Genomic DNA, 26,214 nt, shown 5'->3' on the forward strand with positions numbered 1-26,214 from the left:
AAACAAACCCCAACAACACTTTAGGTGAGGTGAGGTGAAATTGGGTTTTATGTCGCGTCCATGATTATTGCACTTATATAGCGACGTGCAAGCATGGGTGTGTGTATCTGGCTGCTTGTACTAGACCTGACTGATGTCGATTTATAGTGCTAGCTCACTGAGATACAATGCCGCAGCTTAACATGAATACCCCATTCAGACACAGTATATTGACTCCGAGCCGACCAGTCCTTGTTTTAGCCCCTTAATGCAGAGCGCCAGACAGGGTAACAACAAGTACCATATTTTAACGTCTTTTGGTATGACGCAGCTGGGGATCGAACCCCGGACCTTCCTCTCTCCAGGCGGCGCTCTACCACTAGACCACAGAGGCGGTCCCAACAACACTTTAACTAAAGGATTAATTTCCAATGAAAAAAGAAATAAATAAAACTACGCCGAAAAGCCCTAAAAAGTAAGAGGCACCAGAATGGGCTCAGGTGACTGTATCTCACTGTTCGTTTGTTGTTGTGTTTTTGTTGATTAACGCCACTCTCAGCAATATTCCAGCCATATGATGACTGTCTGTAAATAATCAAGTCTGGTCCATACAATCCAGTGATTGAAATCAGGAGCAACGAACCACACAATTAGGATACAATAACATGCATCAACCAAGTCAGCAATCAGCCCACCCAATCCTTTAAGTCACCTTTTACGGCAAGCATGGGTGGCTAGACCCGATTTTCAGAATGTAGTCATTCAGACAATATGCAACACGGTACTGCATATAAGTGAGTCCAACTGTAACTTTACCATACCTGAGGTTGCGCTAAGTGTTGTGCATGAGGTTGATGAAGATGCTGATGAGGCTGCTGCTGGTGCTGGTGTTGTTGATGATGCTGCATGTGGTCCGGGGGTCCTTGTTGGTGTGGTGGCTGATTCCAAGCCTGTCTGGGAGGACCAAACCTCTGTTGTGGATTGAATGCCTGCTGCTGTTGTCCATGTCCCCCTTGAGGCCGGAACTGTTGCCAGGGCCCTCTTGGCCCGAACTGACCTCGACCTCTTGGGCCCTGGTGTCGCCACTGACCCCCACGACCTCGACGACCTTTCTGGTTGCTCGACAAGAACTGGTCAATCTCCTGCTGCTGTTCTTCACTTATTTCTGAAGTCAGGAAAATGAAGATAAACACAACCCTAATCAATCTTTGAACAAAATATTCCAAAGTCTTTGAACAAAATATTCCAAAGTCTTTGAACAAAATATTCCAAAGTCTTTGAACAAAATACTCCACTACAAGAGCACAGCGTGGGTTATTGTCTGTGTCATGACAAGTTTACTCCTTTACAAGGAAGAAGGACTTTACACTGAAGTAACTAATGTGACAACATGCAAGAAGACATGGCAACAAGTACTATCATTCTCTATCAATATTTTAAAAACCAACTTATTATCGTTCTGTTGTTCCACCAGTCTTCATTACGATTGTTTGGGCAAAGGGCACAAGGAACATAAAATCAGACCGGTTGTTGGTAGAAGTCAAAATACATACGGTGAATTGTGTTTTTATTTTCCAGTGGGAACCCAGGTCATGTTCTTTTTTTTTACAAAACCAGGAAATAATTTAATCTGGCCTGGAGAAATAATGCAAGTATTGTGACAGGGGAAAGTGTATACATACGAAACCATGAAGTATCGACAATGGTGTTACTAATTCCCTACTGTGTAACTGTGAATCTCTGGGCAGGGATGCAACTAAACCGGAAATGTTGAATAGTGATAACATGCGACCCTCAAATCAGACTGACGGTCTATTAGTGAGTGAGTGAGTGAGTGAGTTTGGTTTAACGCCGCTATTAACAGTATTCCAGTTATATCACGGCGTGTCAGCTTACTGTGGGAGGAAAGCCCGAAGTGATGCAGGTCTAAGACGTTTACCCCGAGCACGGGTATGGTGCTGACAAACCTAGAAACATAATCTGGGCGACCAGGATTCGAACCCACAATCATAGGTTTCTGGCGTGCCCAAGGGACGTAAATCTGCACAGCGAATCACGGTGCCTTAGATGACTGGGCCACCCGTGCCCCCCGACGGTCTATTAGCAGATTAGACATAAAGATACCTTTAACACTACACAAACTGACTTGGGCTGTGCCAAGTTGCATAACTGCCAGACTTACCGAGAGTCTCTGGAATGTCCTGTCTTGACTTGGTGGTCGCAATGGTGATGATGTTGGACCTCTCTGACTTGAACCTGCCTCGGCCTGACTCCCCATCGCTGTCACTCTCACTGTCACTCTCCTCCTGCAGCTCCTGCGTGGTCTGAGTCTCATCACCCTGGATATGACAATAAGGGACGTCATGGATATCCAGGTGAAGTTCACATACATATAACCATAGCTAACGTGGGGTGATATTGGGTTTAACGGCGCATCCAAGATTATTGCACTTCCATAGCGACATGCATGCATGTGTGTGTGGCTGCTTGTACTAGTTCGGACTGATGCTGATTTATAGTGGTAGCTCACTGAGATACCATGCCACAGTTTAACATGAATACCCCACTCAGACACAGTATACTGACTCCGAGCCGACCAGTCCTTGTTTTAGCCCCTTAATGCCGAGACAGGGTAACAACAAGTACCATCTTTTAATGTCTTTTGGTATGATGCGGCCGGGGATTGAACCCCAGATCTTCCGCTCTCCAGGCGGACGCTCTACCACAAGACCACGGAGGCCCATATCATAAGTAAACCACTTGATTCTCACTGTAGTTGCTCCTTATGACAAACAAGGGGTACTGCGGTCCTACTCTGCTCTGGGATCTCTGAGGGAGATAAGCATGGGGTACTACGGTCCTACTCTGCTCTAGGATCTCTCAGGGAGATAAGCATAGGATACTGTGGCCCTATTCCGGGATCCCATAGAAACAAGCATGTGATACTGGGGACGTATTCTACTTCAGGATCCCATATGGGGTACTGTTGGAAACAAGCATGGAGAACCTTGGACCTATTCTAGCCCCAAATCCTCTGTTGGAAACAAGCATGGAGAATCTAGGACCTATTCCAGCCCTGAATTCTCTGTTGGAAACAAGCATGGAGAATCTAGGACCTATTCCAGCCCTGAATCCACTTTTGGAAACAAACAAGGAGAACCTTGGACCTATTCCAGCCCTGAATTCTCTGTTGGAAACAAGCATGGAAAATCTAGGACCTATTCTAGCACTGAATCCCCTGTTGGAAACAAGCATGGAGAATCTTGGACCTATTCTAGCACTGAATTCTCTGTTGGAAACAAGCATGGAGAATCTTGGACCTATTCTAGCACTGAATTCTCTGTTGGAAACAAGCATGGAGAATCTTGGACCTATTCTAGCACTGAATTCTCTGTTGGAAACAAGCATGGAGAATCTAGGACCTATTCTAGCCCTGAATCCTCTTTTGGAAACAAGCAAGGAGAATCTAGGACCTATTCTAGCCCTGAATTCTCTGTTGGAAACAAGCAAGGAGAATCTAGGACCTATTCTAGCCCTGAATTCACTGTTGGAAACAAGCAAGGAGAATCTAGGACCTATTCTAGCACTGAATCCTCTGTTGGAAACAAGCAAGGAGAATCTAGGACCTATTCTAGCACTGAATCCTCTGTTGGAAACAAGCATGGAGAATCTTGGACCTATTCTAGCACTGAATCCTCTGTTGGAAACAAGCATGGAAAATCTTGGACCTATTCTAGCCCCAAATCCTCTGTTGGAAACAAACATGGAGAATCTTGGACCTATTCTAGCACTGAATCCTCTGTTGGAAACAAGCATGGAAAATCTTGGACCTATTCTAGCCCCAAATCCTCTGTTGGAAACAAGCAAGGAGAATCAAGGACCTATTCCAGCCCTGAATCCACTTTTGGAAACAAACAAGGAGAATCTTGGACCTATTCTAGACCTGAATCCTCTGTTGGAAACAAGCATGGAGAATCTAGGACCTATTTTAGCCCTGAATTCACTGTTGGAAACAAGCATGGAATATCTAGGACCTATTCTAGCCCTGAATTCACTGTTGGAAACAAGCATGGAGAATCTAGGACCTATTCTAGCCCTGAATTCACTGTTGGAAACAAGCATGGAGAATCTAGGACCTATTCTAGCCCTGAATTCACTGTTGGAAACAAGCACGATGTGAGGCATTGCCCTGGAGTCCAAATGGTGGTACACATACAACAACCTACCTCTGGTTCTTCCACATCCTCCTGGGTGCTGTTGAACTGCCCCTCTCCCCCCTCCTGGTTGAACTGCTGCGCTTCATAATCCTCCCCCTGGTAGTGCTCACCATGGTGGGTGTACGGCTGCTCACCCCCCTCAAAGCCCCCCTCCTCGTAGAGGGCGCCACTGTCGTACTGTTCGCCATTATAGCTGTCTGGGTTGAAGTCATCAAGACCTTCGGCAAGGTCCTGAATCTCTTCATCATCTACAGCAATCTCTAAAGCCTGAAAAACAAACAAAGAACAATATCAAAGCCTGCATTTTTTTCTTTTTCTTTTGCTCACTAGTTTTGATACCAATGATGACAAAATATGCATGGGTGAGATTTTATTTTCCATCTAAGATCATTGTTCAACTGTTTCAGTTTGTAAACAGTAATAACCTGTTGTTTAACACTGCACTCAGTGATATTCCAGCTATATGATGGTGGTCTATAAATAATTGAGTCTGGACCAGACAATCCAGTGATTGACATCATGAGCATCGATCCACGCAATTGGGACACGATGACATGCATCAACCAAGTCAGCGAGCCTGACCACCCGATCCCGTTAGTCGCCTCTTACGACAAGCATAGTCACCTTTTACAACAAGCATGGGTTGCTCAAGACCTACTCTACCCCGGATCTTGACGAGTGCAGTTTCAGTGGCAGAGAGATTAGTGATGCCATTTGATTGTAACATCATGGTAATCCTTGACATCTCAATGGTCTCCAAAGCATTGAGATTCAATTTTATTGAAGCGATATCTCCTATGTGATATCACTAGATCTCACCGAAGCAATATCTCCTGAGGAAGCCAGTTTTTTGGATAAGAATCAGAACGTTTTTTCTTCAGTTAGTTACACTTATTGTTTGCCAAAAAGCCTGATCGGTTGGTGAGAAAAAAATTAAGAAAAGACAACTTGTTAACGCTGTCCTTTCTTCCGAAAACATATCTGATTATGCTGCTGTGTGTAAGTTATTGTCTTGCTGTGTAATATTTTGTATGCATTTTTTGTGGGGAAAAACAAATTTGCATTTGCTGGAATTAAAAGATTTCTTTTATCCCCCACTTTTCATTTGGATGAATCCTTAACTTAACTAATATAGTCTCACCTCATGCTATATTAGAAAACAAATCAAATCACAACATTTTGCAGCAACATGTTTTTTAAGCGAACACCATAAATAGCTTTGTTAGTTATCAATCATGTTGGAAGTTCATCTTGACAAACAACAAGTGTTCTACTCGGGGGCCAATTAAACACATTTAGTTGTCAGTGCGAAATACATCCAACACGCAACACCATCAGCCAGGACACTAAAGAGAGTTGTGTCCCTTTGCAGCCATTCATGCATGTCCTATCGAGGAGTCCTTACAATCCCCCTTACAAGAAAGCAAGGGAACTGGGCACCTTCTACAAAGACATTTGAGCTATGACTGTCGTAAGTCTATGAAAGCTACAATCATCTCAGTGAGTGAGTGAGTATGGTTTTACGCTACTTTTAGCAATATTCCGGCAATATTACGGCGGGGGACACCAGAAATGGGCTTCACACATTGTACCCATGTCGGGAATCGAACCTGGGTCTTCGGCGTGACGAGAGAACGCTTTAACCACTAGGCTACCTGACCGCCCCCGATCATCTTAGTGCCAAGGTTACTGGGCAGAACTGGTTCCAGGGAACTTATCTCATACAATGATGATACAGAATGAACATTTTAGATTGTTTGCACCATTTTGAAAAGAACCAGTTAACACTCACCTCAGCATCCTGGGCCCCATCAAGGCATCCTGCATCTTGCCTGTTGGGGAGATGAAAATGTGTCAATACTGATCTTTCAAAAGAAAAATAGGACTGTATGATCAACGAATGACAAAAGTCAAGTCAAACTGGCCAGGGGGATTAGTCACCTTTCACAAACACTATCCCAAGGCAAAGTTTGTGTGTATTATTTATCCACACTATCAGCGCTAATTACTGTTAAGTGTTGGCTTCCATTGTCCATTGCTAATCACCTTTCAGCACCAATCATCTGTTGGCTTCCCTTGTTTGTTTCTACCCTTTGTTATTTTCCACCTTTTGTTATCTTATTACTTTTGTTGTCCTCACATGTACATATATATGCTCTCTGCCTTATGGCATCATTCACCTGATGAATTCGTAAGCATATACTCCGTAACGCTGTGTTCCTCATAATAAAGAAGTTGACATCCATATATTCTCTTCCTCAAAAATGTAGATAGTTGATTACTATTGTTTTTTCCTCCAAAAAATGTAGATAGTCGATTTCTATTGTGTTTTCTGCCAAAAATGTAGACAGTCGATTTTTATTGTTTCCTGCCGGAACTGTAGATAGTTGATTACTTTTGTGTTTTCTGCCAAAAATGTAGTGCCACATTCTGTATTTTGTAACCTATAATTGTATATATAATTATTTACAATGCCTGCTCACAATGACTAAGGATGTACTGTTCCTTAAATAATAGCTTCCGTGCTGATGTGGCAGTCAAATTGGCAAAACAGAATCAAGTAATTTCCAAATTCAAATTTGCTGTAGTCAAACAACCAGCCTCTAGATAAATATCTGCACGTTACCACTTCTGACATTAAGATTCTTGGAGGAAATGTGTCTTAATTTACATCAACAAGTCACCTGCCTTGGCTGGCTAAAATGTGTGACCTGTGTGATCATGTGTCACTGTGTCCCTTCTAGCATGGTTCGTTGCTCATGCTATCAACCACTGGCCTAAATATTTCCATCTGTGTATCCTTACTCAATCATCCCTCCCTCCAGTGAGTCGCCCCCTGTCTGGTTGAAGCTCTCAGAGTCCTCAATGAGGGAGATGCCCTCCTCTGTCGTGTTGGCATACCCAGACTTATCTCCCTTTTCATCATCACTCCCCAGAAGTGCCTCCTCGTCGTATTCCTCTTCGGATTCGTGACCCTGCAACATCGTGCATGTTTTAACATGTTGCTCACACAACACAACACAACACAACACAACACAACACAACACAACACAACACAACACAACACAACACAACACAACACAACACAACACAACACAACACAACTTGATACAGAGATGCACGGTTGATCCAACCCATTTTATCAATTTCAGTTTCCAACCCAAAATCAATCTTGAAATCTGTCATAGACACTTTTTTTACCAAATAATATTGCTTTACACAATGAATTACTAAGGGATTAAAAAAACTTGTCGCATCATGTCTAAAGCATTAAAAATCAGATAAAATAAATTGTTTCATGGTCTGTTGCTCTAGAAACATATTGTTGTTGTGCTGCAGGCTTTTATGGTACACTATCATTTAAGACTGACATCTGCTATTTGTTTGTTTGTTGTTTAACACAGCACTCAGCAATATTCCAGCTATATGACGGCGGTCTGTAAGTAATCGAGTCTTGACCAGACAATCCAGTGATTGACATCATAAGCATCAAAGCACGCAATTGTAATTGATGACATGCGTCAACCAAGTCAGCAAGTCTGACCACCCGATCCCGTTAGTCGCCTCTTACGACAAGCATGGGTTGCTGAACATGCTGAAGACCAATTCTACCTCGGATATAGCTGGAATGGTCCACCTTCGATGACTGGGCCACATGTCTCCTCAATGATTCAATAGACTCTTCAAAAGGAGAATATTCTCATGGTACACCAACAAAACAGCAATTCCTATACCGCTATTCCTCATTCTAAAAATGGTAAACATACAGTATTCTTACCAAGCTCACCTTACTCTTAGGAAAGGCATTAATTCCTCCAATATCTTCCTGGAGAAGGTCATCATCACTGGCAAAAACAAGAGGCAAGCAAGTTAAGCAGAAACATATTGTATCATGTATTTGTTGTGAGTGAGTTGGGTTTAACGCCGCTTTTAACAGTATTCCAGTTATATCAGGGCATGCCAGCTTAATGTGAGAGAAAAGCCCGAAGTGATGCAGGTCTCAGATGTTTACCACTTCTGTGAAACCCACGAGCACGGGTATGGTGCTTACAAACTTAGAAACGTAATTGGGGCGAACCTGGATTCGAACCCACAATCATAGGTTTCTGGCATGCCCATGGGACGGAACTCTGCACAGCAATTCGTGGCACCTCAGACGACTGGGCCACCCATGCCCTCGACATATATTTGTCATCATAAGGAAGAGCTGGGTTTAACATGTGTTCTCAAAAACGACTTTAAAACTTTTCTTGGATGTCCTGATGCCACAAGGCTAAAACAAATATAAATAGTCCTGGTTCTCAGACACCACCCGTAAACATGGTAAAGTCTGCATGCTTAAACCCATGTTTTGTTTTTATTTCCATTAAAAAAACAAATCCTCAACTATTCCATGTCTCGAGCATGCGGCCCTGGTGGTGAAATGCCACAATACTTAAAAACAATGTGGTCCTTTATAGCATGCAGTTACTGAACTTCACATTGCTTTACTGCACATCTTGTGTTATGGTCATGGCGACAATAGGAGTTTGTGTGCTTGTTTTGGCGTTTGCATATTTACAAAAAACATCACTAGACATGATGATTTACAAATTCAATGGTACTTGTGTACTGTATGTCGGACAATATTTCACATGCAGAGATAAAGATTAAATGTGTATTTCTCTTGTAAAATAAGCTGGAAATAGCAATCAATTGTTCCCACATTTTTTTGTAGTAAAAACAAGTTACTATCATCCTTGCATCAATTCATCAAGTTGAACAAAAACATGTATTATAGTATGAAACATTGTGTAGTTCATTCTGAAGTTGTTCTGTAGTTCTAATGCATCTTGGAGACGCTTGTAGGTTTGTTTTCTTAAGTTCCAGTATTTTTCATTGCATATTTTTGTACATGGGACTGTGTAAACGCAAACACTTGGTTTATGACAAGGCCCTCTTGACTTTCATGGTTAATTTTGAACACTCTAATACTCCATCATATCATCGGATCAAATCTGCAATGCAGCAATACATGGCGATGATTGGTCAGCGGTAGAAACTAACATTTTTAGTCCACTAGTCCTTATGATGATAACATAAAGCAAAACCCTTACAAATGGCTAATTTCTGCTAGTCGTTATGATACCTTAAGTAGTGGGCCGTCTGGCAAGGCCTACAGGACCAGTGACAATTTTGGGTGAAGGTGCCGTGGGTGAAAGATGATGGTGTAAAGATACATCGAACTATCGATTGATTGCGATTGCTTGTCTCACGATAGTACACTATCGATTGCAACTTGAAACAATCGATACTATTGGCGATAGTTTGTCTAACAATCGATAGTTTCGACAGTTAATTTGTTTGGTACATTTACTCTCTGAAAAAAAATTATAGAAACAACTCCTATGATCATCTAACCTCTGTCGTACTTTCATTTGGATTGCACTACTTTGTCTGCTTGATTTATAGTTATGTCCCTTACCTACACGTCGCTAGGCAACATTGACAAGACAACATTTTCTTTACAAATAGTAGCAGAAAGTTATAATTATTTTGATGGTGTCGGTCAATATGCTCCAATATATGCTGCTAAAGCCTGCTATGATTACAAGTGAAAACTATCACAATAGTATCGCAATAGTAGGGCCACTATCGCAATAGTATCGCAATAGTTGTTTTAACTATCGCAATAGTATCGCAATAGTCAAAAATGCCTCAATATTCACCCCTAGTGAAAGATAGCTACCTGTCCCAAGATACTTCAGTGGGCCTCCTCTTCCCACTTCTGGTTGTCATGATGTCAGTTACTTGAGAAATGCAATCAGTAGCATCTTCTTGTTATGGTCTACCATGACATATCTGAAACATCAATATATGGAATCAGTTTGTTTGTTTCTTGTTTAGTGCCACACTCAGCTATATACTGTACCAGCTATATGATGGCCATCTGTAAATAAACAAGTCTGGACCAGACAATTCAGAGATTGACATCATGAGCATCGATCTACGCAATTGGGATACGATGACATGCATCAACCAAGTCAGATAGCCTGACCACCTGATCCTGTTAGTCGCCTCTTACGACAAGCAGTGGTCATTGGACGTGTTGGAGAAAAAGAAAGCAAAGAAAGTTTTACATGTCTAACATGTTTAAGGTATTCATTTATACAATTTATACTTTAAACATGCAAAGTGACACCTTAACAATGTTAACTGACTTGATGATCTGTAGAAATAAATATGTATAGACGATACTTTTCAACTGGACAGTTGAGCCAGCTTTACGAAAACGTTACTACTACTAGCTCAATATAGGACACTGCCATTTGGCCAGCGGTCAGGTGGCTATTTTGAACTATGATTAAGACACCAGCAACTGACAAGTTCGGGTAACAGGGATGCACGGAACAGCTCATAACAACTAATTTGCAATATTCAGTGGGATAGCATTTATCATGTTTATTGATGAGCAGAGTTGTTTTTTATCCAACAATGCATTTTAGGAGTAACTAGACCTATTCCACCAGAATATTATTAAGTTATTATTAGTATCAATCTTATAGTGGAGAAATGTGTTGCTTGAGTAGATGGAGGCTCGTAAAAAAGTGGAGCAGTGGATAGTTTCGTCGGATCGTATGTTTATGGACGGCCATGTTTGATTACTTGAGCTATAACAAGGGGTTTGATGTCACACTGACACTGTAAATAATCAGATGATGGTCTGTTTCTGTTATAAAGTTGTCTTTTATAAGTGAGGGAGATGTTTTACAGTTGTTCTTTTGATTTGTGAGAAAACTAAGAATGTTTCTTAAGTGTATGAAAACCATTATTGATTAACACAGGGATATGGGATACATAGCTAGAAATACAAACTCACCAAACATCTACATGTTTGGGATGAAGATCACTCATAGGTTGGCAACAATCATCAGATCTTGGGTAATTTACTGAAGGAACCACAGAGAAACAAGACATCATCTAGGCACTGTGCTGCGTATAAACACAGAAATTTTTCAGAAGTTGCTTACCATTTATAAAAATGTGATGGTTTAAGAAATCATCACTTCGTTGGGAAATTTTCATTTGTTTTATTGGCTTTAGCGACTTTGAAAACAAACTCCCTCTCATACTTGGCGTGCTGCCATTTGCTTAATATCTAATGGTGTATGACATATTCGTGGAATATTCATAAGAGGGCAAAAGGTTTATTGACTAATATCCCATCTGCCCATCTCAATCTCACTTCTAAGGCAACTTCAGTGCTCGAAAACTGGGCACCTGTTGAACAGATGCAGAAGTATTCACATGTGCGTCAAGGACACTTTCGGCTGGGAAATATAAAGATATTGAAGACTTTAAAACTTACAATTAATGCACGCCTAGTTGCATTTTAACAACAAATCCGTAGAATACCGCAGTTATCCATGATTTAGGTTGAGATTTACTTGGAGGATATTCACGCGCAAAATGGCGTCATTGAGTATGTCAAAATTTAGGACTTTATTCCGAAATAATCCAAATACCGAGAGGTACATTTTGAAAGTCGATATTACATGTATTGGTGGTGGAGGAGGGGTGGGGACAAGGATGTTACATTAATGAGGCGGGTGTCAGCAATATATGATACAGTCATGATGGAGGTCAATCTCACGGTCCCTCAATAAATCACCAGTCACTAATGTCTCTTAAAATGCGTCGCTCGTACGCTTGATCTAGAAGGATTACCGAGCTCTGACTGAGTTAAAAAATGCGGTGTATGGACAGATTCGTGGTGATAACGCGTGGTCCTGTGCACTTCTCGGACAGGGCATATAAAGTCAAGCAACATTGGGCGCTGAGAGTTTGTCCCTGTCCCACACTGAATACATGACTTAAAATATGCCTCTGTTCACCCAGCAGTGAATAGGTACCTGGTAGGATGAAATACTGACTGTAAACTTTCTAGCGCCTTTAACATGCAGCTTGGTTTGTATACTTCCCAGGGAGCTAAAAATGAAAAATCGATTGCCAATGATCCATAGACGGGGTAATAATTCTCTGTGCGCTTTGTGCGTGATATCCAACATTCTTCTTCTTATTGTAGTGAATCTAATCTCCGGCAAATCGTGCAACATTTGAAACTGAAACTGAAACTGGCATATTTGTTTAACCAGAGACCACTTAATAGACCAGCCGGTGACCATACATTTTTGCAAGTAAATCTAGCCTGGATTAATTTATTATATGATATGAAGATAATCTGGAGACATATTTTGTGAACATCGGGAATAAGGTGATCTGTTACAAGTGTCTTCCTTGCGTCTGGATAAGTTTTATTTATACTTCCTGAGTTCCTGGGCAATTTACCGAATCGTAGTAGATTTGGTATAATTGTTTTTTTTGTTAACATCGTTCTGATGCATAGGTAACCTGATGTCTGTATATAACATTTCCAAACCAAATGTGCTTGAATGCATATTGCTTTTTCACAGCCCGTTTTAAATTAAATCACGGTTTTGTATGATACAATGTTAAACTGTTATTATCTTTAAGACGCGCTGCTCGTTAGACAAGACCTAGTCTGAACTGGTACTAGTTTAGAAATGCGCCTTCTCTATCACACATATATGTAGACAGATGTTCAGTTTATTGCATTTTGATAAATTTGATGACAATGATTACAGGGACATTGTAATGATATTAATTTTTATCAATAATGACTAATATCGATATTGCAAGAAAATATAAAAGAAAATAGCATTTGCTGTCACAACATCCGATGTAAACAATTGCTCTCATAACTCCGTACAATGCTAAAATTTGGAAAACGGTGCATATTCGCTTTGTTCACACGCTGCTGTGGAGCTCATTTCAGCACGCGTTTCGGGTGATCATGGCAATTGTCAAAATATTATTTCGATCGAAATAGCTAACTACTTTCAATCACAGTCATAACTTCATCCTGTCTCTAACGAGCATTAAACTCATCAGCGTCGAAAACATGAAAGGCAATTAGCGGAGTTTGTGCTTCTACGGAGCACCATAACTTCTCGTGACGATCTCTGCCGTAGATACAGGTCACGTCAGTCGAATAAAAATCGGACCTCAGTTCTTGCCTCCGTTTAATGACTGCATCCTGAGGCGAGCAAGCAGTTTCTGCGAGACTGACTCGTAACTCGCGGCCTTTGGATTGTTAACGTCGCTGTCTCGGGAGGCGACGTGTCTGATGCAAACTTTAGAAATATGAAACATGCAAATGCGTCTTGAAGATGGGTCGACGATTTATCAACGCCCCTTTAGTAGATCTAAACTCTTTCACAAGAGGATGACGAAACACCGTCGCAACCAACAGAACTGGACGAGTGTATAACATCAGCTAGATGAGTACAACTTTCCATGTATAGTTCATGCCTGTGACATGTAAGAGATTAACAATTTCTCCGTTGCTTCTGATTGTAATAAGCACACACAAAACTGACCAGTTGCTGACACCCTCAACTCAAGGACGTTGAAATCGGAAATCTGTGGATTTTGCAGGTATTTTCAAGTGTTTTGGATGCAGAAAATTAATTTGCTGTGCCTTAGAACCTGATAGTTTTTTTCTTACGTGGAATCACAGCACATGAACAGAACACCCAGGAGATCACTTCCTGGTTTGGTGAGTTGTAGTTGTGTTGGTTGGTTGGTCCTGACAATCCAGTGATTAATATCATGAGCTTTGATCCACGTAATTGGGATTGATGACATGCATCAACCAAGTCAGCGAGCCTGACGACCCGATCCCGTTAATCGTCTTTTACGACAAGTATAAGTCACCTTTTACAGCAAGCAATGGTTGCTGAAGACCTATTCTACCCTGGATCTTCACGGGTCTGTATTTGTGTAAATAATATTGATGTCACTGTCCATAACTGATGTTCGGTTGATAAATTTCATCAATGATCAAATTGTTTCAGCATCTGACCAAACATTCATGAACTCTACTGTATGCATACTTATTTTCCATATGATTATATTAATTTATTTTAATGGGCAGAAGCGATTACTTAAAAAAATCAACTTGTTAGAGTTTCTAACCAAGAAATCAATCAGGAAATCTATAGACAATTATTTTCCAGTTATATTCTAATTCATTTTAATGAGGAGGCAAGGGTGGCCCTGTCATGCTGGTAGGGCATACCTGTTTCGTTATACGTCATTGGTTCTATTAATTTGCCATCGTTTGATATTTCACTTTACGAATTAGCTGTGATATGTTATTTCTCAACAGCCCTGTTAGCATGAATTTGCAAATTCATGACACTTTTTTGGTAAAATGTGTTTTTTCTCTCTTTTGAATTGTTATTATTTATTATCACTGTTTATGTCGAAACTAGAAATACCAGGTAGTAAATTCTGGGGACATTTGCCTAAAATATCAAGAAACGGCCAAGATAGTCTGTCTGACAAGATGTCACCAAGTTTATATGTTACAGTCGAAGTGTGTACATGCACAAACATAAACTTGATAATGATATCGTTAAAGTTGCTAGGAGATTGATAAGTAAAAATGAATTATTTTCTATCTCTATGAAATATGAACTTATGTAGACTATATTTATCTGTGATTCCTTACCCTCAGTCACAAAAGGTGCTGCAATTCACTGTGTAGAGTTGCCTCCCTTTGGCCATAATGGATCCTCCGGTTTTTATCCTAGATTTGCCTTTTATGGTATTTTTTTATTATTGGTGACCCGTGAAGGTCAGGGGTAGGAATTTACTTTCCGAGTCAAGCCTGTATATTTAGAACAGTTATATCCTTCTGAAACATTATTTCATTTTTTTAATCTTAAAATGTTCACTAATTTTGGTAAAAACCCAATAGAAAATACCCAATGAAAAGTGTAATAACCCAATTAAAATAGAAACCCAAGAGTAAAATGGATTTGTGCACTTTCAGCAATGAGGCAAGAGAGTTAACTGACTTAAAAGTCCAGTTTCCACCTTTGCCAATCTAGGCTGGATTTACTGGGCGCGATGATATTACCAGTTATGTCCCTTCTAAGCCTCTCCTATGGACCAATCAGATTCCACTTCTCCTATGACTTGTGTTTGCTTCACATAAAATGGTGGCGTCCAGTCAGGACGATCTGATCGATAATGAAGATCTATATTGTGATAAAACGGGTCTTACATCGCGAAATGCATCAAATCATGTGAGCACCTTGATTAAAAACATGAACAGATTTGGAAAATATCTGCTGACAATGAGTTGGCGGTGGACATGTTTTCCAAATCCTGCAGTCGATCAAAATCTGCATGACTGTTTATGAACCGGATTTTGATTTCAGTGCACAATTTTGATTGGACTATGCATAGAATCATTAGCCCAAAATGTAACTCCATAATACCAGCCTTGTTCGGCAAGGATGGAAACTGGACTTTTAAAGTCAGTTAACTCTCTTGCCTCGGGAAGATGGCAATGTTCCAGCATTAAGGCAACGAACAACAGAATTGAGTGTGTGAAACTCGATGTGTCAGTGGGATTATTGCTACAACCCATGACGTTTGAAAGACTCAGTCACTCACTCACTCACTCACTCACTCACTCACTCACTCACTCGGAGCGGTGGGGTAGCCTAGTGGTTAAAGCGTTAGCTCGTTACATCGAAGAACTAGGTTTCATTCCCCACATTGGTGCGATGCGTGAAGCCTATTTTTGGTGTCCCCGGCTGTGATATTGCTGGTATATTGCTTAAAGAAGCGTAAAACCATACTCACTTTCACTTCTCAGTCAAATAATCTTCCATTCTTTGTTTCAGCGACATCAAGAAAAAACATGGCGGCTAGTGGCAACAACATGATGACTGACTCATATGTCCAATTCCTGGAAGAGGAGTTTGCCAGGAATCCTCTGAAGGCGTCGGTTACCATCCAGGCTTTGGGGGAAGGAGGTGCAGATCAGGACGCAGGTGAGTTTTACCTGTATAATAAACACGATGAAAGTGCACGTTGTTTGTAAACATGAAGCAGGTCATGGAGTCATCTCACAGATGAATGTCATTTTCACCTTTTCAGCTTGCTGACAGGATTAATGTCTTTGGTCATGTGGATACCGTGTGTGGGTTTTACATTGCTTTTAGCAATTTTCCAGCCAATTCACTGCAGGCAAAACCAGAAATCTGAGGGGTGACTGAAAAGTTCTGAGCCTAACTATGAACAATGCAAGTACACAAAATTTGTTGGTCTGTTTGTGACCATGGATGAGTCTTGGGTTCATCACTATCACCCAGAAACTGACCAACAGTCAGTGCAGTGGAAATATGTATGTAATATATAGCCAAATCAGTTCCATAAGGGCGGTGGGGTAGCCTAGTGGTGTAAGCGTTCGCTCATCACACTGAAGATCTGGGTTTTATTCCCCGCATGGGTACCGGTGTCCCCTGCCATGATATTGGTTGAATATTGCCAAAATAAAATCATACTCACTGTTCCATCAGCTGGCAATGTAATGGCTACAGATTCTGGGATTCCAAAGGAACCTTTCTGTTCGAGTACCTCCCGGAAGCTCAGACGATTGATAGTTAATATTATTAGGCAACTGTGTGAGGGAGTGAGTGAGGCAACTGTGTGAAAATATCAAGGCAAAACATTGTGGTAAACTAAAGGTTGTCACCATGACTGCATGAGGATGCAAATAATGATGACTTCATTTCTGCTGTGGAGGACCTTTAACACCACCAGACAGACACCTTTAACAACACCAGACAGACACCTTTAACACCACCAGACAGACACCTTTAATACCACCAGGTGGACACCTTTAACACCACCAGGCAGACACCTTTAACACCCCCAGGCAGACACCTTTAACACCACCAGGTGGACACCTTTAACACCACCAGGCAGACACCTTAACACCACCAGGCAGACACCTTAAACACCACCAGGCAGACACCTTAAACACCACCAGGCAGACACCTTTTACAGGGACACCTTCTACACCAGGAAGACACCTTAAACACCACCAGGCAGACACCTTTAACAGGGACACTTTCAACACCACCAGGCAGACACCTTTAACAGGGACACTTTCAACACCACCAGGCTACACCTTTAACACCACCAGGCAGACACCTTAAACATCACCAGGCAGACACCTTCAACACCACCAGGCAGACACCTTAAACACCACCAGGCAGACACCTTCAACACCACCAGGCAGACACCTTCAACACCACCAGGCAGACACCTTAAACACCACCAGGCAGACACCTTTTACAGGGACACTTTCAACACCACCAGGCAGACACCTTTAACACCACCAGGCACACAACTTTAACACCACCAGGCTACACCTTTAACACCACCAGGCAGACACCTTAAACACCACCAGGCAGACACCTTCAACACCACCAGGCAGACACCTTCAACACCACCAGGCAGACACCTTCTACACCAGGCCGACACCTTCTACACCAGGCCGACACCTTCTACACCACCAGGCAGACACCTTCTACACCAGGCCGACACCTTCTACACCAGGCAGACACCTTCTACACGAGGCAGACACCTTCAACACCACCAGGCAGACACCTACTACACCAGGCAGACACCTTCAACACCAGGCGGACACCTTCTACACCAGGCAGACACCTTCAACACCACCAGGCAGACACCTTCTACACCAGGCAGACACCTTCAACACCACCAGACAGACACCTTCTACACCAGGCAGACACCTTCAACACCACCAGGCAGACACCTTCTACACCAGGCAGACACCTTCAACACCACCAGGCAGACACCTTCTACACCAGGCAGACACCTTCAACACCACCAGGCAGACACCTTCTACACCAGGCAGACACCTTCAACACCACCAGGCAGACACCTTCTACACCAGGCAGACACCTTCTACACCAGTGGGATCCACGCACTCCAGCATCATTGGCAGTGTGTGGACCACGGAGGGGATTATGTTGAAATATAGTGCTCAGTAATTAGTTTCAGAACTGTTCAGGCACCACCAGAGGCTACACAGAATCAAACTACTGTATATTGTAGGCTATGGGGAACAGAACCCGGGTGTGTGATGTGATGAGTGACTGCTGTAGCTTACAGAATTTTACAGAATTAAGGGTGCATATAACACACGAGTGCGTATTATACACGAATAAATAAGTCTTATGTAGATTGATCAATTGGAAGCAGTGCTAATACGGTAATAATATTATAATAATGGGCAATATGTCCATGGTGTTCCACAGGTCCCCAGAGTGATGCATGCATGGGGAACGAGCAGACCATGAAGCTTGCCGTGGGTCTCCCTAGCAACCTGACAGAGCTGCTCAACATGCCCAATGACAAGACGCAGCTCATCCTCGTTGCAGACAGGAGTGGCTCCATGTCCGGAAACCCATGGAATCAGGTAATACCAATGGTCATACAATCTAGCAATCTGATTGGCTACTCACAATATAAAGCACATGTATTGGTAATATATGGTGACCTCTGCGAAATACCTTGATGTCATATCTTAATTTGGAATTAATGTTTAAAATTCAAACCTCAAAATGTGTTAAGTTCAAACTTCCATGACAGATTTTTTTAGACGTGTATGTCTTGAGTAAAGATTGAGTGGATGTATCTGTTTGCTCTGTCATCTGTCATGAGTTGCATAATTGAAGGGAAGTAACTCTTCCAGTAAGAAGCTGCTTTCAGTTATACGGAAATTCGTTTATACGGACGAATTGTGAAATGACGCAAGTGTCCGTATAAACGAGGCACGACTGTATCAGTGTTTGTTGATAACACCGGACTTGGCAATATTCCAGCTAATTGATGGCAGCTCTGGTTGTATCATTATCGCCATTGTGTAGTTGAATGTATTAAAATATTTGATTAGCAAATTTAGCATACATGGAAATGAAACAAATTTTGGCTTACAAGAATGTCAGGTGTTTGGGAGGTTTTGAGAAACAAGGCATAATTTGTGTGATGACTTTTGAGGCAAGGAGAATTTAACTGCTGCTAATTACAGCATGGGAAAACTCATCAAGCCCTGTCCTATTCTCACAGGTGAAACAAGCTCTATTGGATGTCATCACAGACAGTCTTGATGACAGCAGTCTCCAAGTGGATGTCATTACATACGACACCTGGGCGGAGTATATCAACTACACTCGGAACAACTTCAAGGAAGTGATTGGGAGCCTTAATAGCAGAGGATCCACCTCCTTCAGTGCTGCTTTTGGAAAGATTGATGAAGTTATTGCCGAAAACTCAGGTAAGATTCCTAGGTTTTCTCCTGACAAAGAAAATAATTGAGCAGGTTATCTCCCCCTCTTCAGACTTGCTCAGAGGAGTCCTAGGTTATCTCCCCCTCTTCAGACTTGCTCAGAGGAGTCCAAGGTTATCTCCCCCTCTTCAGACTTGCTCAGAGGAATCCTAGGTTATCTCCCCATCTTCAGACTTGCTCAGAGGAATCCTAGGTTATCTCCCCTTCTTCAGACTTGCTCAGAGGAATCCTAGGTCATCTCCCCCTCTTCAGACTTGCTCAGATGAGTCCTAGGTTATCTCCCCATCTTCAGACTTGCTCAGATGAGTCCTAGGTTATCTCCCCCTCTTCAGACTTGATCAGATGAGTCCTAGGTTATCTCCCCCTCTTCAGACTTGATCAGATGAGTCCTAGGTTATCTCCCCCTCTTCACTTCTTGATCAGAGGAGTCCTAGGTTATCTCCCCCTCTTCAGAATTGCTCAGAGTAGTTCTGCATACTGGTGTAACTAAATCTCATTAAAATCATACCTCAGCTCTCGCTACCGCTAAACAAAGATCTGAGGACATCCCATTAGGGGTCACGTCAGAATGACCTTTCAGCCGACCAGTCAGAGCATCGCTTACCAGATTATGAAAGTGACAGTCGGAATGTGATTTCTGATCATGCAGCCTCGAAAACTTTAACTCCGAACGGTAGTTACGGGTTTAACGACTGTACCAGAATGTTCTTTTGTTCAGGTTTCAAATTTGTAATCAAGAATTTGTCAAAATATGTTTCGAAGCGTAGTCGCCAATTTGAAATTAGTGCCGTAAAGCACGAGAAAGCTGCCTTCTGATTAGTCATTCCATTGGTCGGTCAAAGTTCGCACAAGGTCGGCCTGACGTGACCCGTTATGGGATGTCCTCAGATCTTTGTTTAGCGGTAGCGAGAACTAAGATCTGATTTTAATGAGATTGTGGTGTTACTGGGAGTGTGAGGAATGCGTTCCACTGGGAAGGACATTGGTCTGGTAGGAGTCGGGGTTTATCTCCCCATCTTCACATTTACTGGTAGACATTCAATCAACCAGCACAACAAGCCTGGGGTATTGGGAACCTATTCTGCTCAGCAATCCTCACCTTACATACTCCAGGTATAGGTTACAGATCAGGCTTGCGAAGGTTAAAATATGTACAGGCAGCTGTGATAAAGCTGTAACATGACAATGTTTTCTCCCCCCTAACCTTTTTTTATATGTTCTCCTTTGGTTAATGGTCAAAATGTATTTAAGACAAAATTAAAAAATAATATTTGATAAATAGTCTTGGTATGATAAGAGAGAAAAATAGATCCATTGTCAATTTTCATTGTTTGTTTATGAAATTTGATAGGATGTGACATTTTTTATACCATTTCCTTGGGACAAAGTCACACACTTGTTAGGGTACCAGCAATATGTGGGAAATACCAAACTTAACCTACCTGTTCGTAAAATGGACTTGTCCGACTTTGCTAAGGTCGGATTCTATTCAGGGAGTCATCATTATTAAAATTTGGGTAAATAATTTTAAAGCTTGTACATTTCATCTACATAGACATATAAAGTAGTATATAATTCGGGCTTTGTGCAGTGAGACCGCCTCCGTGGTCTAGTGGTAGAGCGTCCGCCCGAAGAATGGAAGGTCCGGGGTTTTATCCCCAGATGCGTCATACCTAAAGACGTTAAAAGATGGTACTTGTTACCCTGTCTGGCGCTAGGCATTAAGGGGCTAAAACAAGGACTGGTCGGCTCGGAGTCAGTATACTGTGTCAGAGTGGGGTATTCATGTTAAACTGCGGCATTGTATCTCAGTGAGCTAGCACTATAAATTGGCATTAGTACGGACTAGTACAAGCCGCCACACAAACACGTACATGCACGTATATAAGTGCAAAAATCTTGGACACGACGTTAAACCCAATTTCACCTCACCATTGTGCAGTGCTCTTGAGGGTGCTTTCTTATGGATTGGTCTAGGAATTCAGGGGGTGCTTATTAGAGCTTAAATAAATAAAATGCCTTTGGAGCATATTTGTCTGTTCTGAGTGTGTTTGTCATCGCAATGTGACCAGGTCGCAGATAGCACATGTTCACTCTACTTAGTCGTGCTTGGGCAATAATCTGCTTATATTACTTCCATTAAATTTTTGTCCATTTGCAAGATACTGGTTAGATATTTCTGATTATGATGACATAGCTGACTGCATCTCATTGTCTTCTGATTCAGCTAAAAGATTCACCAAGGTGGTGGTGATATTCCTGACTGATGGACAGGACGGAGGTGCTGCAGCCGCCTCCCGTGCGTGGCAGACTCGGCTGTCATCGCTGAGTGTAGAAGTCGTCATTCACACTGTTGGATTCAGCCAGTGTAAGTCAATTTATTCATTGATGTCTTTATTTGGGGGCGATAGTGTCTTAGCTGCCATGGTTCTCTGTGCAGACATACCTCCCTTATCAAACATGGATATGCAGTCGTATTTGGTCTTATTATCAACTTACCCGAGTCACCCGTCCCTGCCGTTTGGCACATGTGACAATGCCTATGTGGCAGTTGAAATAAAACTTTTACATTTTTGTGGTGGTTGTGCTGACAATGACTACAACTGCATGAATTTTGTATAAAGGCACTTAAATCAGTATTCCAGCAATATCTCAGCTGTGCCCAATAGAAACTGACCTCGAACATTTCAGCCATTTTGAATCACACCCGAGGCTTTGGTGTTACGAGCAATCTCGTTAGAATCAGATCTTAGTTCCCGATGCATCGGTGGATCACGATTTTTCTCTTCTCGATAAAAGTATTGATCACAAAATACACTAAGTAAAAAGATTCTTACCTTAAATGTATTCTGTAAAAAATGTTACACCAAACACTTATTACAAGTGAAAACGAGTAGTGAAAACATACATATTTTCATCCACCGTTGAAACTACCAACAGTAAATTGTTAGTGGGCCAGTATTTGGCCGTTCTGTTTATGAAAAAGATGGCTTATTCACCACCGATAAGAGCGCTCGCAAGTATCGGGATACGTTTCTGATAGTGAGCAAGGTATCATGATACGTAACAGATCGCACAGTTGGTGTATCGCCCAGCCTAAGTACCGACAAAAGTGCTTGTGGGTTATGAGTCCTGGGCCCCGTTACACAAAGCGATCTTAGCGCTATGATTGTTGTAAGTCAGTGGTAAAGAATGGGAGGTATTTATCACAGTGTCTCTATCAACCACTGGGCATGGGAACTGGCTAAAGAAAACAAGTGACAAGCTAAATTGGTTGCTATGGTATTTTGTTCATTTGAGGTTGTATTTTATTTCTACAGCCCATGACTTCAAATTTCTCCAGTTTCTGAGCACGATTGGATCCACAGATGGGATATTCCGCTATTGTGAGCCAGGAGATGGGCCAGTGGCGCTCAAGGCTAAGATCCAGGAGTTGTTTGAATACATCTCACTCAGGTAAATTAGGGAAATGAAGGATGTCTGCCATATTTGTTTGAAGAGGCTACTAACAAGTATCAGTGTTTGGTGACTAATTCTGTATCATCTTGTATTGATAGCGTTTGTCGATGCTCATGCTTTCTGTCACTTTATTTTCTGGTCCAAACTCGCTTATTGAAATGGTGATCTGAAATAGCGGGCATATTACTGGCGAATAAGTAAACAAACAAACTAAACCTTTTTTTATCATAGCCAACTCATCTGTATCAATGTTGTTTCTGTTGTTCGTTCACAGCTCGGGACAGACTATTGACCTTGACCTTGAAATGGAAGGTGATGACAAGATTGTAGGCCTTGGTTCTGTTGTGCAGACATCCACAATTCAAGGGCAGATAACTCAGATAGAGACCGATGGAACAACAGATGGTTAGTTCGACCAACTTCGATTTTTTTGTCAAAACTGAAATTATAAATTTACAGACTTAAAAACAACAACCAAAAGTTATGTTTTATTCAACATTTCTGATTGTAGGATGAATCAGGCAAAATAAAATTACAAAGAAAATGTTTAAAAGTTTTGGCTAAAAAAATAATAGTCTTGGTTCTCAGGCACCACCCGCATCATCACAAAGTCTGCCGCACATTTTGTTTTTATTTCCATTTTTGAAAAAAATATGAAAATGCTAATACACAAAGCACAAAAAATATTGAAAATGGAAACAAATACGAAACGTGCAATGAACTTAATGATGATGTGGGAAGTACCTGAGAACCAAGACTATTATTTTTTTTAGCCTTAACAACAATCGTTTGATAAAATTCTTTTATTTTGGTGTAGGCCAACTGCAGGTTACAGCAGAGAGCTGGATATACATGAAAGACCCCAACAGCCTCCCTACGATGAAGATAAAGATGATAAAGAAATTTAGGAAGGTTTGTATTGTGAGTTTGACAATTCTGTTTGCACTAGGGAACTAGGGTGGCCCAGTTGGCAAGGGTGCCGCTATCCCTAAGGCACAGGTTCGAATCCTAGATTTTTACAGATTATGTTTCTAGGTTTGTGAAAAATAAACAAAAAACTCTGTTTAGATTTTGTGAGTGAGATGAATGTGTCTGTGTTCACAACTTATCTCTTTGGTCTTGCGTTGTAAAAAAAATATTTTCAGATTTTAGCTGTTGCCCATGTTTTATAATGATATATATATATTCTTTATTACTAGAATTTCTCTATTCACACCAAACACAGCATTTATTGCCACTTGCTTGTAATTCTTGTTCTATTCTCCATGTTTAGTGGCTAGTTGCTTTCATAAATGTGAAATAAAATATGACTTTTTTATTTTTGAACAAAACCAACAAAACTCAGTTTTCTTAATTCACCTGAACTGACAATATAATTCAGAGCTAATGTTAAAAAAAGTTTTTTGGATGATCTGTACATAGAATTTCAGTCTTTGGCTGCAGTCTCGTTGAATAACATGTAGTCATATTTATAACTTTAAGGCCAAGGATTTATGAATTCATGATATTTGTTTCTTTTATTTCAGGATAAAAAGATTTATACCCTTAATATTGCTGTAGTAGTAGATACTATGCGCAGAGAGATGGTTACCACGGCAACAGAAAAGGTTGACTGGGCGATGAAAATTTTGTCCAGAAATACTGACATCCTTACAACGAAGCTAGCTGACAAGATCGAAACCAATGGAGGTAAAGAAATATATTTCATGGTTGTCAAGACTGGGCAGTGTTTGACAGAATAGCTTATGATTGTGGTCGGTAAAGGAAGCTAATATCCATGGTCTATAACATAGAAGCATACTGCATCACGAAGCATGGTCCTTCAGTAAGCACATGTGTAATCAGGTCAAGAACAGACAATTACTGCTGACAATTAGTGCTGACAATTACTACTGACAATTACTGCTGACAATTACCGCTGACAATTACTGCTGACAATTACCACTGACAATTACCGCTGACAATTACTGCTGACAATTTCCTTTGACAATTACTGCTGACAATTACCACTGACAGTTACCGCTGACAATTACCACACACAATTACTGCTGACAATTACCACTGTCAATTACCGCTGACAATTACTGCTGACAATTACCGCTGACAATTACTGCTGACAATTACCACTGACAATTACCGCTGACAATTACTGCTGACAATTACTGCTGACAATTACCACTGACAATTACCGCTGACAATTACTGCTGACAATGACCACTGACAATTACCGCTGACAATTACCACTGACAATTACTGCTGACAATTAGTGCTGACAATTACCACTGACAATTACCCCTGACAATTACCGCTGACAATTACTGCTGACAATTACCACTGACAATACCCACCAACACTTTCCAGAGACAATCTCCACTGCCACATAACATACTCGCCAATTGTCATTGTTTCAGATGTCAGCAAGTTACAAACTCGCCTGAGTCGGCTTCAGGAGCGAGTGACTAAGACACCCATGTTCGGTCCAGGTGTCACCAAGGAGATGCGGGAGATCCTCATGGACCACATCAAGGAGATCCAGCAGAAGGTGAGACCCGGGGGAGGGGTGTGGGTGCAGGCTTAGGGGGTCATGCAGCCCAGGCAGTCATTTGGTCATCTTCCCAAGGCAAGGGACTTAACTGACTATAAAAGTGCCGAGTTATATTTTGGCTGGACTAAAACGACTATGCACAGTCCAATCAAAATCGCCTAACGAAATCAACATCCAGTTTGTAAAATGCTGTGCAGATTTCAGTTGATTGCAGGATTTGCAAAGCATGTGTATCGCCAACTCGGCGTCAACAGATATTTTCCAAATCTTTTCATATTGTAAATGAAGGTGCTCACATGATTTGATGCACTTCGCATGTTGAAGTAATCTGTCAGTGGCAACTGAGAAAGTGAAAGTGAAAAAACTAGACTAGTGAACTAATCATTTTGAAAATAAGTTTCAGAAGAGAGATATTATTTTCATGACCTTCGGGACCCGTGAAGATCCGGGGTAGAATTGGTCTTCAGCAACCCATGCTTGCCGTAAAAGGCGACTTTGCTTGTCGTAAGAGGCGAGTAACGGGATCGGGTGGTCAGGCTTGCTGACTTGGTTGATGCATGTCATCAATCTCAATCGCGTGGATTGATGCTCATGATGTCAATCACTGGATTGTCTGGTCCAGACTCGATTATTTACAGACCGCCATCATGTAGCTGGAATATTGCTGAATGCGGCGTAAAACAACAAACCAACCAACCATGACCTTCGGTTACTATAGAATTATATGATCGTGGGTTCGAATCCCAAGTTCGCCCTGATTATGATTCTTGGTT

General features: G+C 41.5%; 2 protein-coding genes across 3 annotated transcripts in view; one reads left to right on the plus strand and one right to left on the minus strand.

Annotated features, from left to right (window-relative positions):
* The window catches only part of LOC139470325 (RNA-binding protein 33-like), a 36,685-nt gene extending 25,044 nt beyond the window's left edge, over positions 1-11,641 (minus strand). Inside the window, exons 1-8 of one of the 2 annotated variants that reach the window (XM_071252696.1) lie at positions 11,545-11,641; positions 9,925-10,037; positions 7,984-8,041; positions 7,002-7,171; positions 5,989-6,028; positions 4,206-4,463; positions 2,162-2,318; positions 801-1,144 (exon numbers count right to left, since the gene is read on the minus strand). In XM_071252696.1, coding sequence (XP_071108797.1) covers positions 801-1,144; positions 2,162-2,318; positions 4,206-4,463; positions 5,989-6,028; positions 7,002-7,171; positions 7,984-8,041; positions 9,925-9,974 — 1,077 coding nt within the window. In that variant the 5' untranslated portion in view covers positions 9,975-10,037; positions 11,545-11,641. Of the gene's footprint in view, positions 1-800; positions 1,145-2,161; positions 2,319-4,205; positions 4,464-5,988; positions 6,029-7,001; positions 7,172-7,974; positions 8,042-9,924; positions 10,038-11,544 lie in introns of both variants that reach the window. The other variant, XM_071252695.1, reaches the window with a different exon arrangement.
* Positions 11,642-13,030: 1,389 nt separating this feature from the next.
* LOC139470326 (uncharacterized) overlaps positions 13,031-26,214 on the plus strand; it is a 36,436-nt gene continuing 23,252 nt past the window's right edge. Inside the window, exons 1-10 of the mRNA XM_071252697.1 lie at positions 13,031-13,815; positions 15,959-16,108; positions 18,407-18,567; positions 19,218-19,425; positions 21,665-21,805; positions 22,758-22,893; positions 23,171-23,301; positions 23,714-23,808; positions 24,423-24,585; positions 25,308-25,438. Of these exons, the coding sequence (XP_071108798.1) occupies positions 15,976-16,108; positions 18,407-18,567; positions 19,218-19,425; positions 21,665-21,805; positions 22,758-22,893; positions 23,171-23,301; positions 23,714-23,808; positions 24,423-24,585; positions 25,308-25,438 (1,299 nt within the window). The 5' untranslated portion in view covers positions 13,031-13,815; positions 15,959-15,975. The remainder of the gene's footprint in view (positions 13,816-15,958; positions 16,109-18,406; positions 18,568-19,217; positions 19,426-21,664; positions 21,806-22,757; positions 22,894-23,170; positions 23,302-23,713; positions 23,809-24,422; positions 24,586-25,307; positions 25,439-26,214) is intronic.

Source organism: Haliotis cracherodii, unplaced genomic scaffold, assembly GCF_022045235.1.
Source record: "Haliotis cracherodii isolate W230 unplaced genomic scaffold, xgHalCrac1.p SCAF_20, whole genome shotgun sequence".
NCBI classification, from domain to species: domain Eukaryota; kingdom Metazoa; phylum Mollusca; class Gastropoda; order Lepetellida; family Haliotidae; genus Haliotis; species Haliotis cracherodii.